We start from the raw sequence: 14,589 nt of genomic DNA, 5'->3' as shown, positions 1-14,589 counted from the left end.
GGAGACCTGTAATTTTGTGCTGCTGCCGACGGACAAATATATGAGTCTACACGTCTGCTGTGAACCAAAATTACAGTACACCGAGTTTGACGTCTTGTGTAACACAAGAATGTTTCTTTGTAATGGGTCCACATTTTTAACTTTCATAAACCACATATAATTCAGAAAATGGTGTTAGCGGCATCAGGGGGATTCTGGCTTCGTTCTCATGAAAGATGAATAAAGAGAAGACCTTCAAGAAGAAATCCACATTAAAATATCGACAATAAAGCATTTATTGCAACCTGAATAACCACTTCTTTTTGCCCAGTTGACCTACAGATTACGTTTTTCTTTCATTTTAGAAAATCTGGTTTGACAAAAAAATTGTTTTGAGATAACATCCATCCATTTAACCTAAGCTTCGTGGGGCTGGAGCTGATCTCAGCTGACTGAGGCTATGGGCAAAAGCAGGGTATACCCTGGAAAGTAAGTTGTCACTGCCTGTACAGTTCAGCAGCTCCATGCAGTGACCATGTCTGACAGTAAACCTGACCAGTTGAAGTTCATTCCCAGCTGCATGGTGCTCTGTATCATATATCATATCTCACGCCATGGTCCTGTGCTGAAAGAGAAAGAGCGGTGGAAAAACGAATAGAGAAAGATGCTAAGATATGGACATGGAAACAAAAAACATACTTTGAGGTCAACACTTATTTCCATTTTCCATCAGGCTTTCCCACTGATGCAGGCCTTTCAAACCTTTCTGTTCCTGGCGTCGGTCTTCAAATGGAGCTATGTCGTCACACCGGGAAGGAAAAAATGTCTGAAAAATGTCCAGGTTCACTGTAATGTCAAGATCTGGACGGACATACTGGGCCCATATTGTAGTGTGTCATGTCTGCTTTGATTGGTCTGTATATCCTGAGACCTAAACAAAGTCTCTGAATACTTTCAGCAGCTGTGGAACTATCTCCTCACTCCTTCCATCTGTCGGTCCTTCTTGCGCTTCTCTTCAGCCTCTTTGTTATCACCATTCATGCACTTCCATCCATGGTGACTTCCTCTCTCTGGATTTCCATGTGGCTTCACTGGCCTGGAGACACATGGTGGCGGTTTGGATGTTATTCCACCACCGGTCAGGCTCTTTGGAAACAGTCGCTTTGGGGTGGCAAGTTAAATGTGCTGAAAAATGAGTCATATTGCTTTCGCTGTGTTTTACTCAGGCTGCAGCTTGTTCTCCAATGAAAAAAAAAAAAAAAGTGAAATATATACTTGCTGTTGTCATCATGTCAATCCTATTTGTTGTAGAATAGATAAAGTTGGATTAAGTCAAGGATTTGGCCCAGAGCTTCAAAGATTGATCAAAGTTCCCCAAAAGTTCCTCGCATGCATATAGTTTTGTTTCCGTCCTCTTGCTGGTATTTGTTTGGCTTCTCTTTCAGTACTTTTGGGGTGAATGAAGTTTGGAATACAGCAGTTTGCAGAAACAGTACTGTGATTTTTCGAACATAGTCCACTGGCCTCACAATTAAGTTTTCATTGGAACTTCACAGATGCATTTCAAATCCATTTTACTGGGTTGGCAGTAGACATTTTCAAGTGGACGAATATCAAAGCAAAGTCTTTTTTTTCCCCCTTGTATTTCGATACATATGCTTATCATAAAAGTAGATGTAACAACAGATTGACATAACAAATCGATCCAAAGGTTCACTGACAGGTAATGTTAGCCATGCACTAGCAAGCAATAAGGGCCAAGATTTAGTCCGAGTGATGTTTAATGTAACGTCTGAGCGCACATGTGAGCGGAGCGGCTTTGGAAAGAATGAGAGAAAAATCTGACAGTGAGAAGACACGGAGTTTGATCCTCTTCGTGTTGAATTTGCCCCCGTTTGACTCACTTTGACTCCACGACCTGTGACTCACTGCTGAGGAATCATGTGTGAGGCCGCATGGGTTCCCATAAGAGCACAGGAGTCCAGATGGGACACAAACAAAAAACGAAGCGTCTTAGGCGCGCCCCTCCACCCTCCACCGGCTCTGAGGCCTTCTGATCCCTTCGTTTCATCACTCCCTCATGCTCCCCCTAAAGGTTCTTTTTTTTGCGGTTATGACTGCAAGGTCAACGGTACATGGGAGGCTGCGATGCAGAGCGAGGGCGAGGGGTTAATCCTTCTTCTTTTTTTTTTCACCTGCTTACAATGATCTTCCTATCACCCCAATGGAAATTCCTTCATGTGATTCCCCCTCAGGTCTGCCCTGCAAGACTTTCACAACAGCTCTTAAAAGGTTATTGTTTTCTCCTACAGACGTTTAAACTCCGTAGGAGCAGCTTCACTGTGCTCTCTGGTGTATGATAGGAGGCCAAAAACGGCCTTTTTAAAGTTCCCTTTGACAGGGTGTTGCAGCGAGGCAAGCCTTTTAAGTGAACCCTGAAATGGACTCTGATCAGCCGCATCTTAATTTGAGGGTACTATGTTTTCTGTCCCATGCTCCTCCTCCAACATGGTGATCCTGTCCTGCCAAAATAAACTCATCCCCCGCTCCAGAACCCAGATCTGCACAATCAGGAAATTAAACCTGGCAGCAGGAGGTCAGCCTGGGGAAAATGTGACCAAAGGAAAGAATAGGAAAAGTCTTTGTGATGACCTGTGACTTTCATTTTCTATTTTTGTCTTCCTCTCTCTATATTTCCTCTTTTTTTTTTGTACTTTTGTCCATTAGGATTTTGACTTATTTCACTCATTAGATATTTCACATTTGTAAATCTGTACGTTGGAACACAGAACTAGTTTCTAATCTCAATAAACTTACTTTTGCCAAGTTTATAAATTTGAGGGTAGGTTTTGAACTCAAAGACAACGCTCGCTCAAAGAATGTAAAACAAATTGAAAGTAGAAGTGAGACAAAGTTCAGAGACTCAGTCTGAAGAATATCAGATTATGGTGATCTCATTAGTACATCAGATATCTGATATGAACTGGTATTTCCACTCACGTTTTGCTACTCAGGCAAAAGCTTTTTTTGTGTGTTTTTTCTTCTGTCTTTCTTGGATTGGGTATGTACAGTAGAGTGGAAAAGCAGAGTAAAGAAAAATGAGGTTCGCACGACAATCAACAGGTCATTGTATGTGCAGCAGCTGTTTTGCCTGACGTTGGATCTTTGACAGCCATGGATAATCACTGAGTGACTCAGTACTGGAAGTGAAAAAGAAAATGACCATGCGATCGGAAGTCGTTAATCAAACCTGTGCGCTGCAGATTATTCCTGTCAGCTGTTGCTATTTATGTCATGCCTGATTTAAAATTCTCCAAAACAGTCTGCTCTTTCAGTGAGCCAATGTAACATGTCTTTTATCCACAAGGGCATCCATCAATAAATGTCTTACAGCAAAATAATGTAATGCTGTTGATCTTAAACTGGTCACAGCGCTCACAGTTTCCACTCATGCTTCTGTATTCAGAAGTCCATTTGGATAAATGGATGGTAAATTCCGTCTTTCTGTCTTCCCCTTCCAAGACGTCACTTCAAATAGACCACTTCAGACTGAACTTTCGTCCCTCTCAATAGGCTGTTTGTGTGGTAACCATGACAACCAAACAATCTCGACGCATGAAGACTTTCTGTCCCTGAATCGCGGGGGGTTTGGCGGAGGGGGAGGGGGTATCCTACGCAGTAGCTGTTGCTCATCTGCCAGACACCCGTCTCATAAGAGCGTCCTTGATAGCAACACCTCCGTGTTTCATATCTGAAGCATTGCCTCAGCCTCGCCAACGCTGTGCCAGCTGCGAGCCAGTGACCTCATCTCTTGAGACTCAGCTCCCAACCCCTATGGGGTCAACAAATGAATGCCTGTGCACACACTCCTTTTTATGTTGCACTGGGCGGAGGTGGAGATGAATAGTGTAGGAGGGTGAAGGAAAAAAAAACTAAATATTGCCTTCCACACATGCAGTCCTTTAGTTACTGTTCATGATATCCCCTGTGTTACCCTTTTGAAAGTTGGAATGCTTTCCCGTAGAACAGCCAATGCTATGGCAACATTCTCCATCTTTTATACCCCTATATCCACTTTAGGGTCGCGGGGCGCTGGAACCCATCCCAGCTAATAATGGTTAAACAATCACACACACTGACTTGCACAAGTATGGGAACTGTGTAGTAACCGAATAGCCTGGGCTGTGGGAAGACTCTGGAGTACACAGGAGAAAAAAAAAGAACATTGACAAACTGGGAGAACATGCAAACTCCAAGCGCACTGAGGCAAAATGAGAATGTTCTCACTCTGAGGGAAGGATTTTAACTGTTACACCACTGTTAGGCTCACTTTTGCAACAAAGAACACATTCCAAAATCCCATCAAAAGAGATTTTTTTTATTGGATACCAGAGGACATTTAAAATCTAAGTTATCAGAAGAGGGATCCACAGGAAGGAATTACCACGCTAGTCAGATCATGCCTTTATCTTTGCATCGGCAGTTTTATCTGCTTCTAAATGTAAACGAAGCAAATCCACATCTATTTATCGGCCTTATCGAAAATGACTCAGCCACAACATTATGACCACTGATAAGTGCCATGGCAGAGAGATGTTAGTGAGTGAGATACTGGCTATAAAGCAACAGGCGAAAGTTGAATTTTTAGACACAAGAGAAAGTTCCAGTTGAGTAAATTTGACCGGGCCTGAATTGCGATGGCGAGATGACTGGTTCCGGGTATGTTCACAAGCTTCTGTGGGGAGTTCCCAGTCTGGACAGGTTAATTTCTATCACGGGTGGCCAAAGGAACAGAAAAGCGGCAAAGTGACGACGTAATAATGGAGGCCCCACGTTGCAACATCTAGGATTTAAAAAGGTCTGCGGCCAAAATTGTGCCAGGTGCCACAGTGCACCTTCCGTGTGCGACCTGCAGCTTCGCCATATTGGAGACTTGTGCTGCTCTCAGTTTTTAACAGTGAGAAAAAACTTGTCATCTTTCCCGGCAAATAGTTTTTCTAAGGAGGGCGAAAGTAGACAGTGTCAACTTTCACTTTTTTGTTCCTTTTCAGACATTTACACTATAATTAGCAAATATACTTTGTAAAGCAGACGTTTGGTGGAAAATCCTGTCAGCTCAAAAAAAAAAAAAAAAAAAAAGAAAATCCATGTTTCTCAGCAAAAACGGTGGCGTGCATCACCGCTTGAGTGTTAGATGACTGATGATTTATCTGACTTTCTATTTCTCTCATGGATATTGTCTTTCAGATCGGGTTCAGGAGACAGAGTGTGGTCGCCAACAGTTAGCGAAGATGGCAAGACAAGCCCCTACACGGAGCCTGAGTCACAGGTAACCGCTGTTTTCCCGAAACACAAATCACAGGTGTTTCTTTACATTTAAAATCACGTCAACGGGGATGCTGTCAGAATGCATTCCTGACTGACAGTTGCTCACAAAATTGGGCAGGACTTGAATAAGTACCCACTAACATGAGTACCGTCCGAGCCCATGAATTACAGAAGCAAGTTGACTCACACCCAGAAAATGTTGGAAGTTTCACTCAGTTTTTTATTACATCGATTTTCTGCTATTCATTAACAATTTCACATTCTACCCAAATAATACGTATTTCAAACGGCCTTTTATCTCCTTACTAAGAATGCATATAATCTCAAGCGTAACAATAAGTATTAAACTCTGCAATTGGTCATCTTGAAGACAAGGTGGCCGGTGGCTTCATTCGAGCATTACATTTATCTTGTCTGATCTTAGGTCAACTTTTTTGTGTTTAAAAATCTACTGCTGTGGATGACGGATTCAAGCAATGAACCACAGCAGCCACAAGAAAGGCTAAGTCACATCTGGGGTCATAACTTTAAAGTACGGTTTACTGGGTGTGAGACCGGAGTCTTCCCAGTCTGTTTATATTGTAAACAGAGTCCATAGTAACGGGCTCAGCACTAGATCTGAAAACTGCATGTACACTATCGTTCTCAAGATTATAAATGAGAGAATGCATCCCACTGTTCACTGGAATGGTTTTGAAATAGTATCTTGATTGTTCTCCAAACGTCTGAGCTGCCAAAAAGGATATTCGAGGCATGATGAACTTTCACAGATGATCTTTTCCGAGCTTTCCAGTGCTGGCAGGGTAGCAGGTCTCTGAGCATGGGGAGAATAGGAGGTGTGTGTGTGTGTGTGTGTGTGTGTGTGTGTGTGTGTGTGTGTGTGTGTGTGTGTGTGTGTGTGTGTGTGTGTGTGTGTGTGTGTGTGTGTGTGTGTGTGTGTGTGTGTGTGTGTGTGTGTGTGTGTGTGTGTGTGTGTGTGTGTGGAGATTGTGGGACTGAAAGAGACAGACAATGAGCATATTGTGCCTCAGACATGTGAGAGTTTGTCCATTTGTCAAGTATCGTGTTATGGTAGACAGGGTTGACCTGTTTGCTTCTCAGCCCTCACGGTGACAGTGGAGCTCAGCCTAAATCAATCGAATAGGTACACAATGATTTGAGGTGAACTCCATTGGCTCCACTCAGAGGCACAGACGAACATGGAGGGAGTTTTTGCATAATTTATCTGGGTTATCAGGCTCATGGTTGAACTTGGACTTCAGTAACCTCTCTGGGAATTTTTAATAATAACAATATTATTTGGTATCTTGGATTTGTATTTAGACAAATGTACATTTTTTATGCCTGATGCCAGAAAATAACACCTGACGACACTAAACCATCGTTTGACGAGCTCTAAATACATTACATTACTAAATTCTAAGCGCTAAAGATGTAAAACCTGCATTAAAATGAAAAAAATCCCATCTCGTCCAGTACTTATAATATCTTACTACTTTCAGTGAAGGCTGTAGGCAATACACTGCTAGAGAGGTACACCACAAGAGGAGCATGTTTGAAGCTGACACTGTCATGTCACAGAGAGAGAGATTCTGTTTGAGTCATGACTTGAGGGCCTTTTCTTTGCATGTTCTGCGGGTTCAAGCATTTCTTCAGGTTTTCTCTTAACTTTTGAAATCCTGTTTTGGGGGTTAATTGTTGGTTCTGTGGGTGTAAACGTGAGTGTGTTTGACTGTCTGTCTCTCTGTGTTTGCTCTGTGATGGACTGACGAACCATCCCGGGTGTAATCCGCCTTTCGCACATAGTCAGCTGGGATCAGCTCCAAACACCCCAGGATCCTGTTGGATTAGACAACATAGGAGATGAATGGATAAGTATTACAGACATAACTTATACACAAGCAAACTTGCAGAGCACTGTTACATCCGTCATTTTAAAATATCAGCAGCGGGCTCTGATCTTGCTTTGATTAACACAAAACCTGAGTGAGAGGCACCATCAGCAACACAAGGGCATATAACACAGAAGGGATGTACATGCTGGAAGCACAAGAGCAGCCCTCCTCTTCCCCAATGAGCCTCTTTTTCCTCTGTAGCTTGTCCAGTCCTTCCTTTCTTCCCCACTGAGATCTAAAAAAAAAAAAGTCCTCCGGCGTCTCATTTAACGAAGTTAACCATGACGGCTAGAAAGTATCAAGCGAAGACCACTTCAGTGTCACGCTCAGGTGGATTCTTCTTAGCATGAGAAGGGGAAACATCCGCTCCCTGGGTTCACGTAAAAAAAACAAAAAAAAAAAACAAAGCTCTCTACTTCTTTGCTTCCTGGTGTATTTTAATATGGCCCGAACACACGACAATACTGATTGTTCCCCAGATACAATGGAAACAATATATCCTCCATCAGCTCACACACTGGCTCAGCCAAACTGTGCGATGTGATATGGTTGGACTACAGTGACTCAACGGGTGAGCACGAATGGATATGACAGCAAAAAAGAAAATGTTTATAAATCTTTTGTGTGCTGAGACACAATTATGTTTGAAAGAAAGTGCCAATCAAAATGATTATCCATGTTCCCTCCTTAATCAGACTGATTGAAGTACGCCTGGACCAGCAGGATTACGCCTCAGACCCCGGGGGCACACAAGGACACACAAAACAACGTGTAAACAAAACTAACCTTCAGGAAAAACCGCAGACTGTCCCAGCTTGCGCATGCATTTTTTAGGGGTGTTTTCACAGATTGAACCATTAACTAAGAATACTTGTGGAGGAGCGTCTTAACTGTTTTCGTGCAGACCGAAGCACGTTAATGAGCTCTGAATCCTTTAGCCCCCCCCCCCCCCCCCCCCCCCCCCCCCTTCTTTATTCATGACCAACTGGCCTCATTGGAAATTCCAGTCTCACTTATGGGAATTTGCTACTGAACGGGAAGTGACACATGGAAGCTATGAGGTGTTTCCTTTCACATCGGGAACACAGGAGAGTCACATAAAAGTTGATGAAAGAACGCTGTATTTTTGGCCCTGCAAGCGCCGAACGTATGAGTGAACCCTGATGTGTGTTGTAACTGTTTTTCCAGACACTTTTGGATTGTCCCTTTTACCAGTTTGGTGAAATCAGTGCGACACTCCGATTATTTCCAAGGAATAGAGCCCATGACCCCATGCCTCACACAGCTTCAGAATTTCACTCCAACGATTAAGTTGCATTAGAAAATTAAGGATGTTTAAAAAGAAATACTAGACATTTAGAAAGACTGACTGCATATATACATATATATAGAGCTTTAGTTCAACTCCACTGAAATAACATTTCTAGTGGGCTATTGTTTTGTTCCGTTTGTATTTGATATTGGTTACTGTCCAGAATCTATACCACAAGTGTCAAACATGATGCCCATTTATATTGTCTTTTGATATTTTGTTTTATAGCGTTTACATTTTTTTATGCCGTGTTTTTCATACTTTTGCACAATAATGATAGTGACTTTTATTTTTGGTACCAAAGGAAAAAGTTGTTTTCCCTAACTTTTGCTACTTTCCTCATTGGAGGTTAGGGCCTGCCTGTTGTTGGCATGGCATGATGTTTATAAATGTCTATTAAAACCAGCAGACACTTTTTAGAGTCAACAGCAGTCCTGGTTTACTATTGAAGGCTCTTACTTTTGTATGTTTTGGAGTGTTGTGCCCATCTTTGTATTTAGTTTCACTGTAATATTTTATGCGAGGAGCTCCACAATGTCCAAGAAAAAAACTAAAAACCCTTCAAACCCACATGTTTAAAACCACCTTTCAAAACATTTAATCACAATTTTACACAACAATTTGATGTGACGTTATGTGTAATAGATTAGAATTTTAGATTTCAAAGGCATTTCCTTAATGTCAGAAATGGATTCGATGACAGCTTTTAAAGTAGCGGTCAACAGAAAAGCCCCACTTTTCCTCACATATCATAAATCTCTGCTTTTCTTTCTATTGACAAAGACAGGTTTAAAACAAAAAAAAGAGGCCTCTCAGTCTTGTAAATGGCAGTCTCATCTTACATCTGTGTTTTAGCATTCGGTTGTCTGTTTTACTTTTGGAATATTTTTATGCAGCAGTAAAGCAGTACCATCAGTTACTGACATTTCAGGTTTCCAAATTCCTTTTCCTTAAATTACATAGTGGCAGTTTCAAGTAGGTGGGAACGGCCCAGTCGGCATTAAAGTCAAATGCTACTTTTTTTTTTTTTTTTTTTTGGGACTAGCCAATATCAAAATGCCATTCATGGCAGCGAGCCTATTATTATAGCAATAGCTGTTGTGGCTGTGAGCTATTGCCCTGTGGAAAGAATGAGACTTCGCAATGCGGAAGCTGAAGGTTTTGGATCGAACGTCACTTGAGGCTTAAAGTCTCGACCCAGGAGCTGGCAGCTAAATCCAAATTCTCCGGGCTAACATTAATAGGAGCTGACAGATAAAGTCCTTGCATGACTTGCAGACCACTATATCTTTTCTGCTTGGACTTGACTTTTACTCCTAAAACAAAAGAGTGGGTGTGTGTGATAGGGATTTCTTCTATGAATCAAACAAGGCCGTCTCCCTGAAGTTTCTTTTCTCATCGACCATTCGCCTTTGAAAACAGAAACTCAAGTCCAAAAGATAAATTGTGACACACTGTATTAGGGGGGCACAGCATGTGACTGTCTTTTATCAGTATCGGGTCATTAGATAGTTTCATAGTTTACCAAATCGTGTATTTTGTGTCCACTGCTACTTATTCAATTCGCCTGTTAGGAAATCTCCAATTGGTGGACAAGTGAAGCATTGGGGGGAAGGTTTTAGCAGCTCTATACACACAGCATTCGTTTCAGATCATGAGCATGTGACCCCCACTTATTTGGTTGTTTGTGTTCACTAATCGGCAAGTAATCCCCTGAAATGTCCAAATCCGTACGCGGGGTTTCCCTGCCCTGCTCGGCTGCCAGCGTGATGAGGAGTGGATGAAGTCACTAGAACAGCTGAAAGGATACGGCTCCTGCACCTCTGCAAGCAGATTGAAAGGATTTTGAGTGATTGGCTTTAAGCTATTTTACTCTTTTTCTTTTTTCTATCAATCTTAAAACAACGCACAGTTTTTGGCTTTCTTCATTCACAGCATCAATATTCAACCCTATGCGTGGGGGAATTTCTATTTCCAAGATCACATATTCGGGCTCCAGTTTCCTGCAACTCTTAAGTCGGATATCGCAGTATTTGTTATATTGTTCATTTTAATTCATCAGCTAAACTTTAGATTTTAATATATCGCAACATTTTATCCATGTCAGCTGCCACAGGAAATGTGCATTGTCATCGAAGACAGATCTCATATCATCGCGACTTCAGTAAATGGAGAGACACAATTGAATATGCAAAGCAAAATTATTTTTTTGGGGGGAGATTGAAGTGAAGTTCATTGTGCGCGGAATGCTCAAATTGTTGGCTTGTTAGGAATCAATGATTTCACATGTAAACAAAGCCAAGCATACATTTCTCTCTCGTTCATGTTTTCTATTAAAATGTAAATTTTACAGTCGCTACAGCTAAGAAATCTAAAACTTATTGACCAAAGTACAATCCTTTGTTTTTTTTGGGGTTTTTTTCCACAACACAAAGTTTGCATCATATTGCTTTAACAGATGATGTTATGACAGCTTGAATCTCAGAAGTTATGCATTTTCAAAAGAGTCCAATCAAATGGAAAAAAGATGGGTGCATTCTTTTGCTTTGTTAAAGCCAACCCCCCCCCCTTCATACCCGTCTGTCTCTCCTCCCAGCGAGGCACCCAGGGCCCGGCCCCGGGGGCCACAATGGGCTGGTTTGTGTTTGGTTAGTGGTGCAGAGCGCCATGTGAAAAGCTTAATTTTGAATGTCCAAAGGGATTAAAGCACGCAGGAGGCAGCGGTGGAGGAAGTGGCGAGCATTGTGTGTGCATTATCATGATTTCGTATATGTGCGCCCGGTTGGGAGAGACGACTGAGGTCTTGGTCCCCATATGAATTCAATTAAAGGTCTCCACCTTTCCCCCCCTCCTGGCTCCTCATCAGTCCGACCAAACTGCAGTTGTAGACTGAGGTAGACTGAGAAGCTGGGAGGGTAGTCCTAAACACAAATACCCGCAAATGCAAACTTTCTTATGTCTTTCTTTCTTTGGTACATAACCCTCATGACGACCAGTCTTCCTGAAACATTAGTCAAGCTTGGTTACCACTGAAAAACAGTTCAGTGAAATCAAACGGCTGCCTGAATTTAAGAGCGAGCAGCAGGAGACAGTGGTGGTTCTCATAAATTGTTCCCTGTCATTTTCAGGGTTGGTTTATGTTTTTTTTTTTCAAGTTTTTCTTTTTCCTGAGCGAGCAGATTAAGATTTGGGAGAAAGTAAAAGGAAATTCATTCCCAAGAAAGTGAAATTTGGAGAAAGGATTACCTTGTAGGTTCTGTTTTTCAACAAACTTTTCTCTGTAAGAGATAAACTGCAACTCCGTCTACAAATCTTCAACTGTTTTGACTATTCTTGGAAAAAATGAGATAAGGTTACCAGGAGGATTGCAGCGATAAGGTTTTCACCAGATTACCATGACAGCCACTTTGAGGGTCAAATCCCTTTTTAAGCCCATGTACATTTGGGTTTTTAAGTAGAAGGATAAATCTTTGAAATGAAGCAGGTTGATCACAGCAGGATCTCTGTAATAAAAAAGAATCCAAGTTGCTAAACTGTGAGAGCAACTTGGAAGCACTTATGGGTCTTGAATGTTACCAAACTGGCATTTTTATAAGGGAAGCACCAGATGTGCTGCGTTATAACTTCACCATCCACCCAACGAAAGTATCCGTGGGACAGACGTGCGCAGCCAGGGGAGGAAAGAGTGTTATGAGGGGAAAAAGACAAAGGGAAGGCTTAGAGAGGAGTTCAGGAGCTGCAGTGTCTCAGACAGTGTTAAAATGGATAAACATTAACTTCTATCAGACAATGGGGATGACGACTATGGGAGCAAAACTTTCAGATTGCCTGGGTAAATATGCTTTTGTCCCGTTAACCTTTCCTCAAAGCAAAATTAAATTTACTTCCATCTTTTATCTCTTTTGAAACCCATCAATTGATGGTAATGTACAGTGGTGTCTCTTTTATGTCATGTCTGGACAAATTAGTCTTATAAATCTTCTCACCATGTCTTCGCAGGAGTGCGTAACACAATACACTATTAGGGATTTTCCTGGCATTATATCCTTTATCCTCTGAACACAGGCATGAATCAGCGTGTCTGACAGTGATACAGGTATTGTTTGGAGTATTATCTTCAGACACGGCAGTCATTTCATAGTGAAAAATGAATAATGAAGACTAAAAAGGCATGTAGGCACTGTGGCGTGTTCTGACAAGCTTCACCCCTCCTCTCCAGAGTGTTTTCATGGGAAATTAAACACTCTGCTATAAATCAAGGCATAATCTGAAAGGGGAGTGAGGAAAGCAAGCAGCTGAGCATCTCACAATAAATTACAATGTACGAAACTCCAAAATGGGAAGTGAAGATGTTTATAGGAGCACACTGAGGATGTCTCTGTGAGACAACGCCACATGGACATTTTCAGCGACACGCTTCCCATACTCATTATTAAAGGGATACCACTTGATCACAGCAATATTTTGCTACATCCTGTTCATCCTGGTCACTCTCAATGAAAAGCTCAACTTCCTCATTTCTGCCACCTCCGGCTCACCTCTTAAGACCATCTCCCACAACAATATCGAATGACGCTTAGAGATTTCAATCCTATGTGAAACTTCATAGATTTCCCAAAAGTTAGAGAAAACTTGCCGAGAAGTGCACCATCTGTGCAAATAAAGCTAAAGATAACGAGTAGAATCTGGTCGGGCCCATTTGGCTCTGCGGTGGGAGTCAGACTTCAATGTGTCTGGTTTACTTGGAGAGGGAGCCACAGAGATCTGGGTGTTTCTGACATCCTGCCCGGACAGGGTTTGGCTCTTGAGGTGAAATCGCATTCGGTTGTGACTCCTTTTGCCTGCCCCCCCCCCCCTGAAATTTATTTGGCTTCATCCTTCTTCATTGTCCACGGTTTTGGGAAGAAGTGGTTTCAAGTTTCTTTCAAGTCATCTGTCTTAACTGCAGGAGGCAGGGCAATGACAGAGCGCTTCTCCAACTTCAAGATGTGGGCTTGTCGGAGGAAAAGAGAGGACGTCCAGCATGCTGGAAAGTGCTGATTCCAGAAGACTTGTGTGTGTGTGTGTGTGTGTGTGTGTGTGTGTGTGTGTGTGTGTGTGTGTGTGTGTGTGTGTGTGTGTGTGTGTGTGTGTGTGTGTGTGTGTGTGTGGTCGATGTGGGACATGAGGACAGGATGACGTTCTGTGGACTCATCTGTTGAAATGACAGGGGTTCTGTCTGGAGAGGCGGTGAACCTCCACCACCTGTGGGGGGGCTCTTCAAACCAGCCCAAAACACACACTCTCACACATGGATGCACACACACAGACACTGCCGGGGCTCACAGTTACAGCAGTCCGACTGTCTCCCCTCCTCCTACATTGCTAGACTTGTAAACAAGTCACTTCATTTGTGCTGAAATGTTTATAGCCTAGAGTTATGACCTTGTGCAGCCATGTTTAATCACTCAAAAGCGCCGGCCATCTCGAAAAACTGAAATGTCTGAAACACTATCAGAGGTGGTGACATCATGCAAGCTTTGCAATAAAGCTTTATCTATAAAGAGTTGGGCCTCTGCGATGGAGGAGCCCGGGCTGGCAACGTGCATTATCACAGCACCGTGCTGATAGCTGCGGCGAAAACCGGCATCCTCGATGATGTAAAGGCATCGGTTGTGCAAATCCCTGGAAAGGGCGTTGACCCCAGCATAAACACACTGACAGAGAGTACGGTGGTGTAATTGTAGGTGGCTGTGCATCTGTGCTGTGTTAGTCCAGCAGATACGTCAAAACCAGCACCAGCGGGGCACTTCTGTGGCCAGAGTCTCACAATTCCAAATGATAGTGATTCAATGTTTTGTAGTTGTTTTGGCTCTGTCCGCACCCTTGAAGTCTTTATTTCTTTAAAGAAGCAAGTGAAAAGGCTACGGTTATTGTGTTTTGACAGAAATATTCGAGGAAATCTAATGCAAGCTATGTCTTAAAATGTCTCAGTACTTTCTAAAAAAGAAAAATAAATACATAAATAGAGTGGATTTCATTCAGGGCACCACTGCACTTGTTTTCTGATCCTGATTCACTTTTTAAATGTCCTCC

The 14,589-nt window shown here is 42.4% G+C and overlaps 1 protein-coding gene across 1 annotated transcript in view; it reads left to right on the top strand.

Moving 5' to 3' along the window:
* Window positions 1-14,589, top strand: part of pdlim4 (PDZ and LIM domain 4) — a 38,315-nt gene that overhangs the window by 13,285 nt on the left and 10,441 nt on the right. Inside the window, exon 3 of the mRNA XM_080483951.1 lies at window positions 5,227-5,308. Within this exon, the coding sequence (XP_080340077.1) occupies window positions 5,227-5,308 (82 nt within the window). The remainder of the gene's footprint in view (window positions 1-5,226; window positions 5,309-14,589) is intronic.

The sequence above is a fragment of the Lipophrys pholis genome (assembly GCF_963383615.2).
Source record: "Lipophrys pholis genome assembly, chromosome: 16".
NCBI classification, from domain to species: Eukaryota; Metazoa; Chordata; class Actinopteri; order Blenniiformes; family Blenniidae; genus Lipophrys; species Lipophrys pholis.
This window is presented reverse-complemented; position numbering and strand designations above follow the sequence as displayed.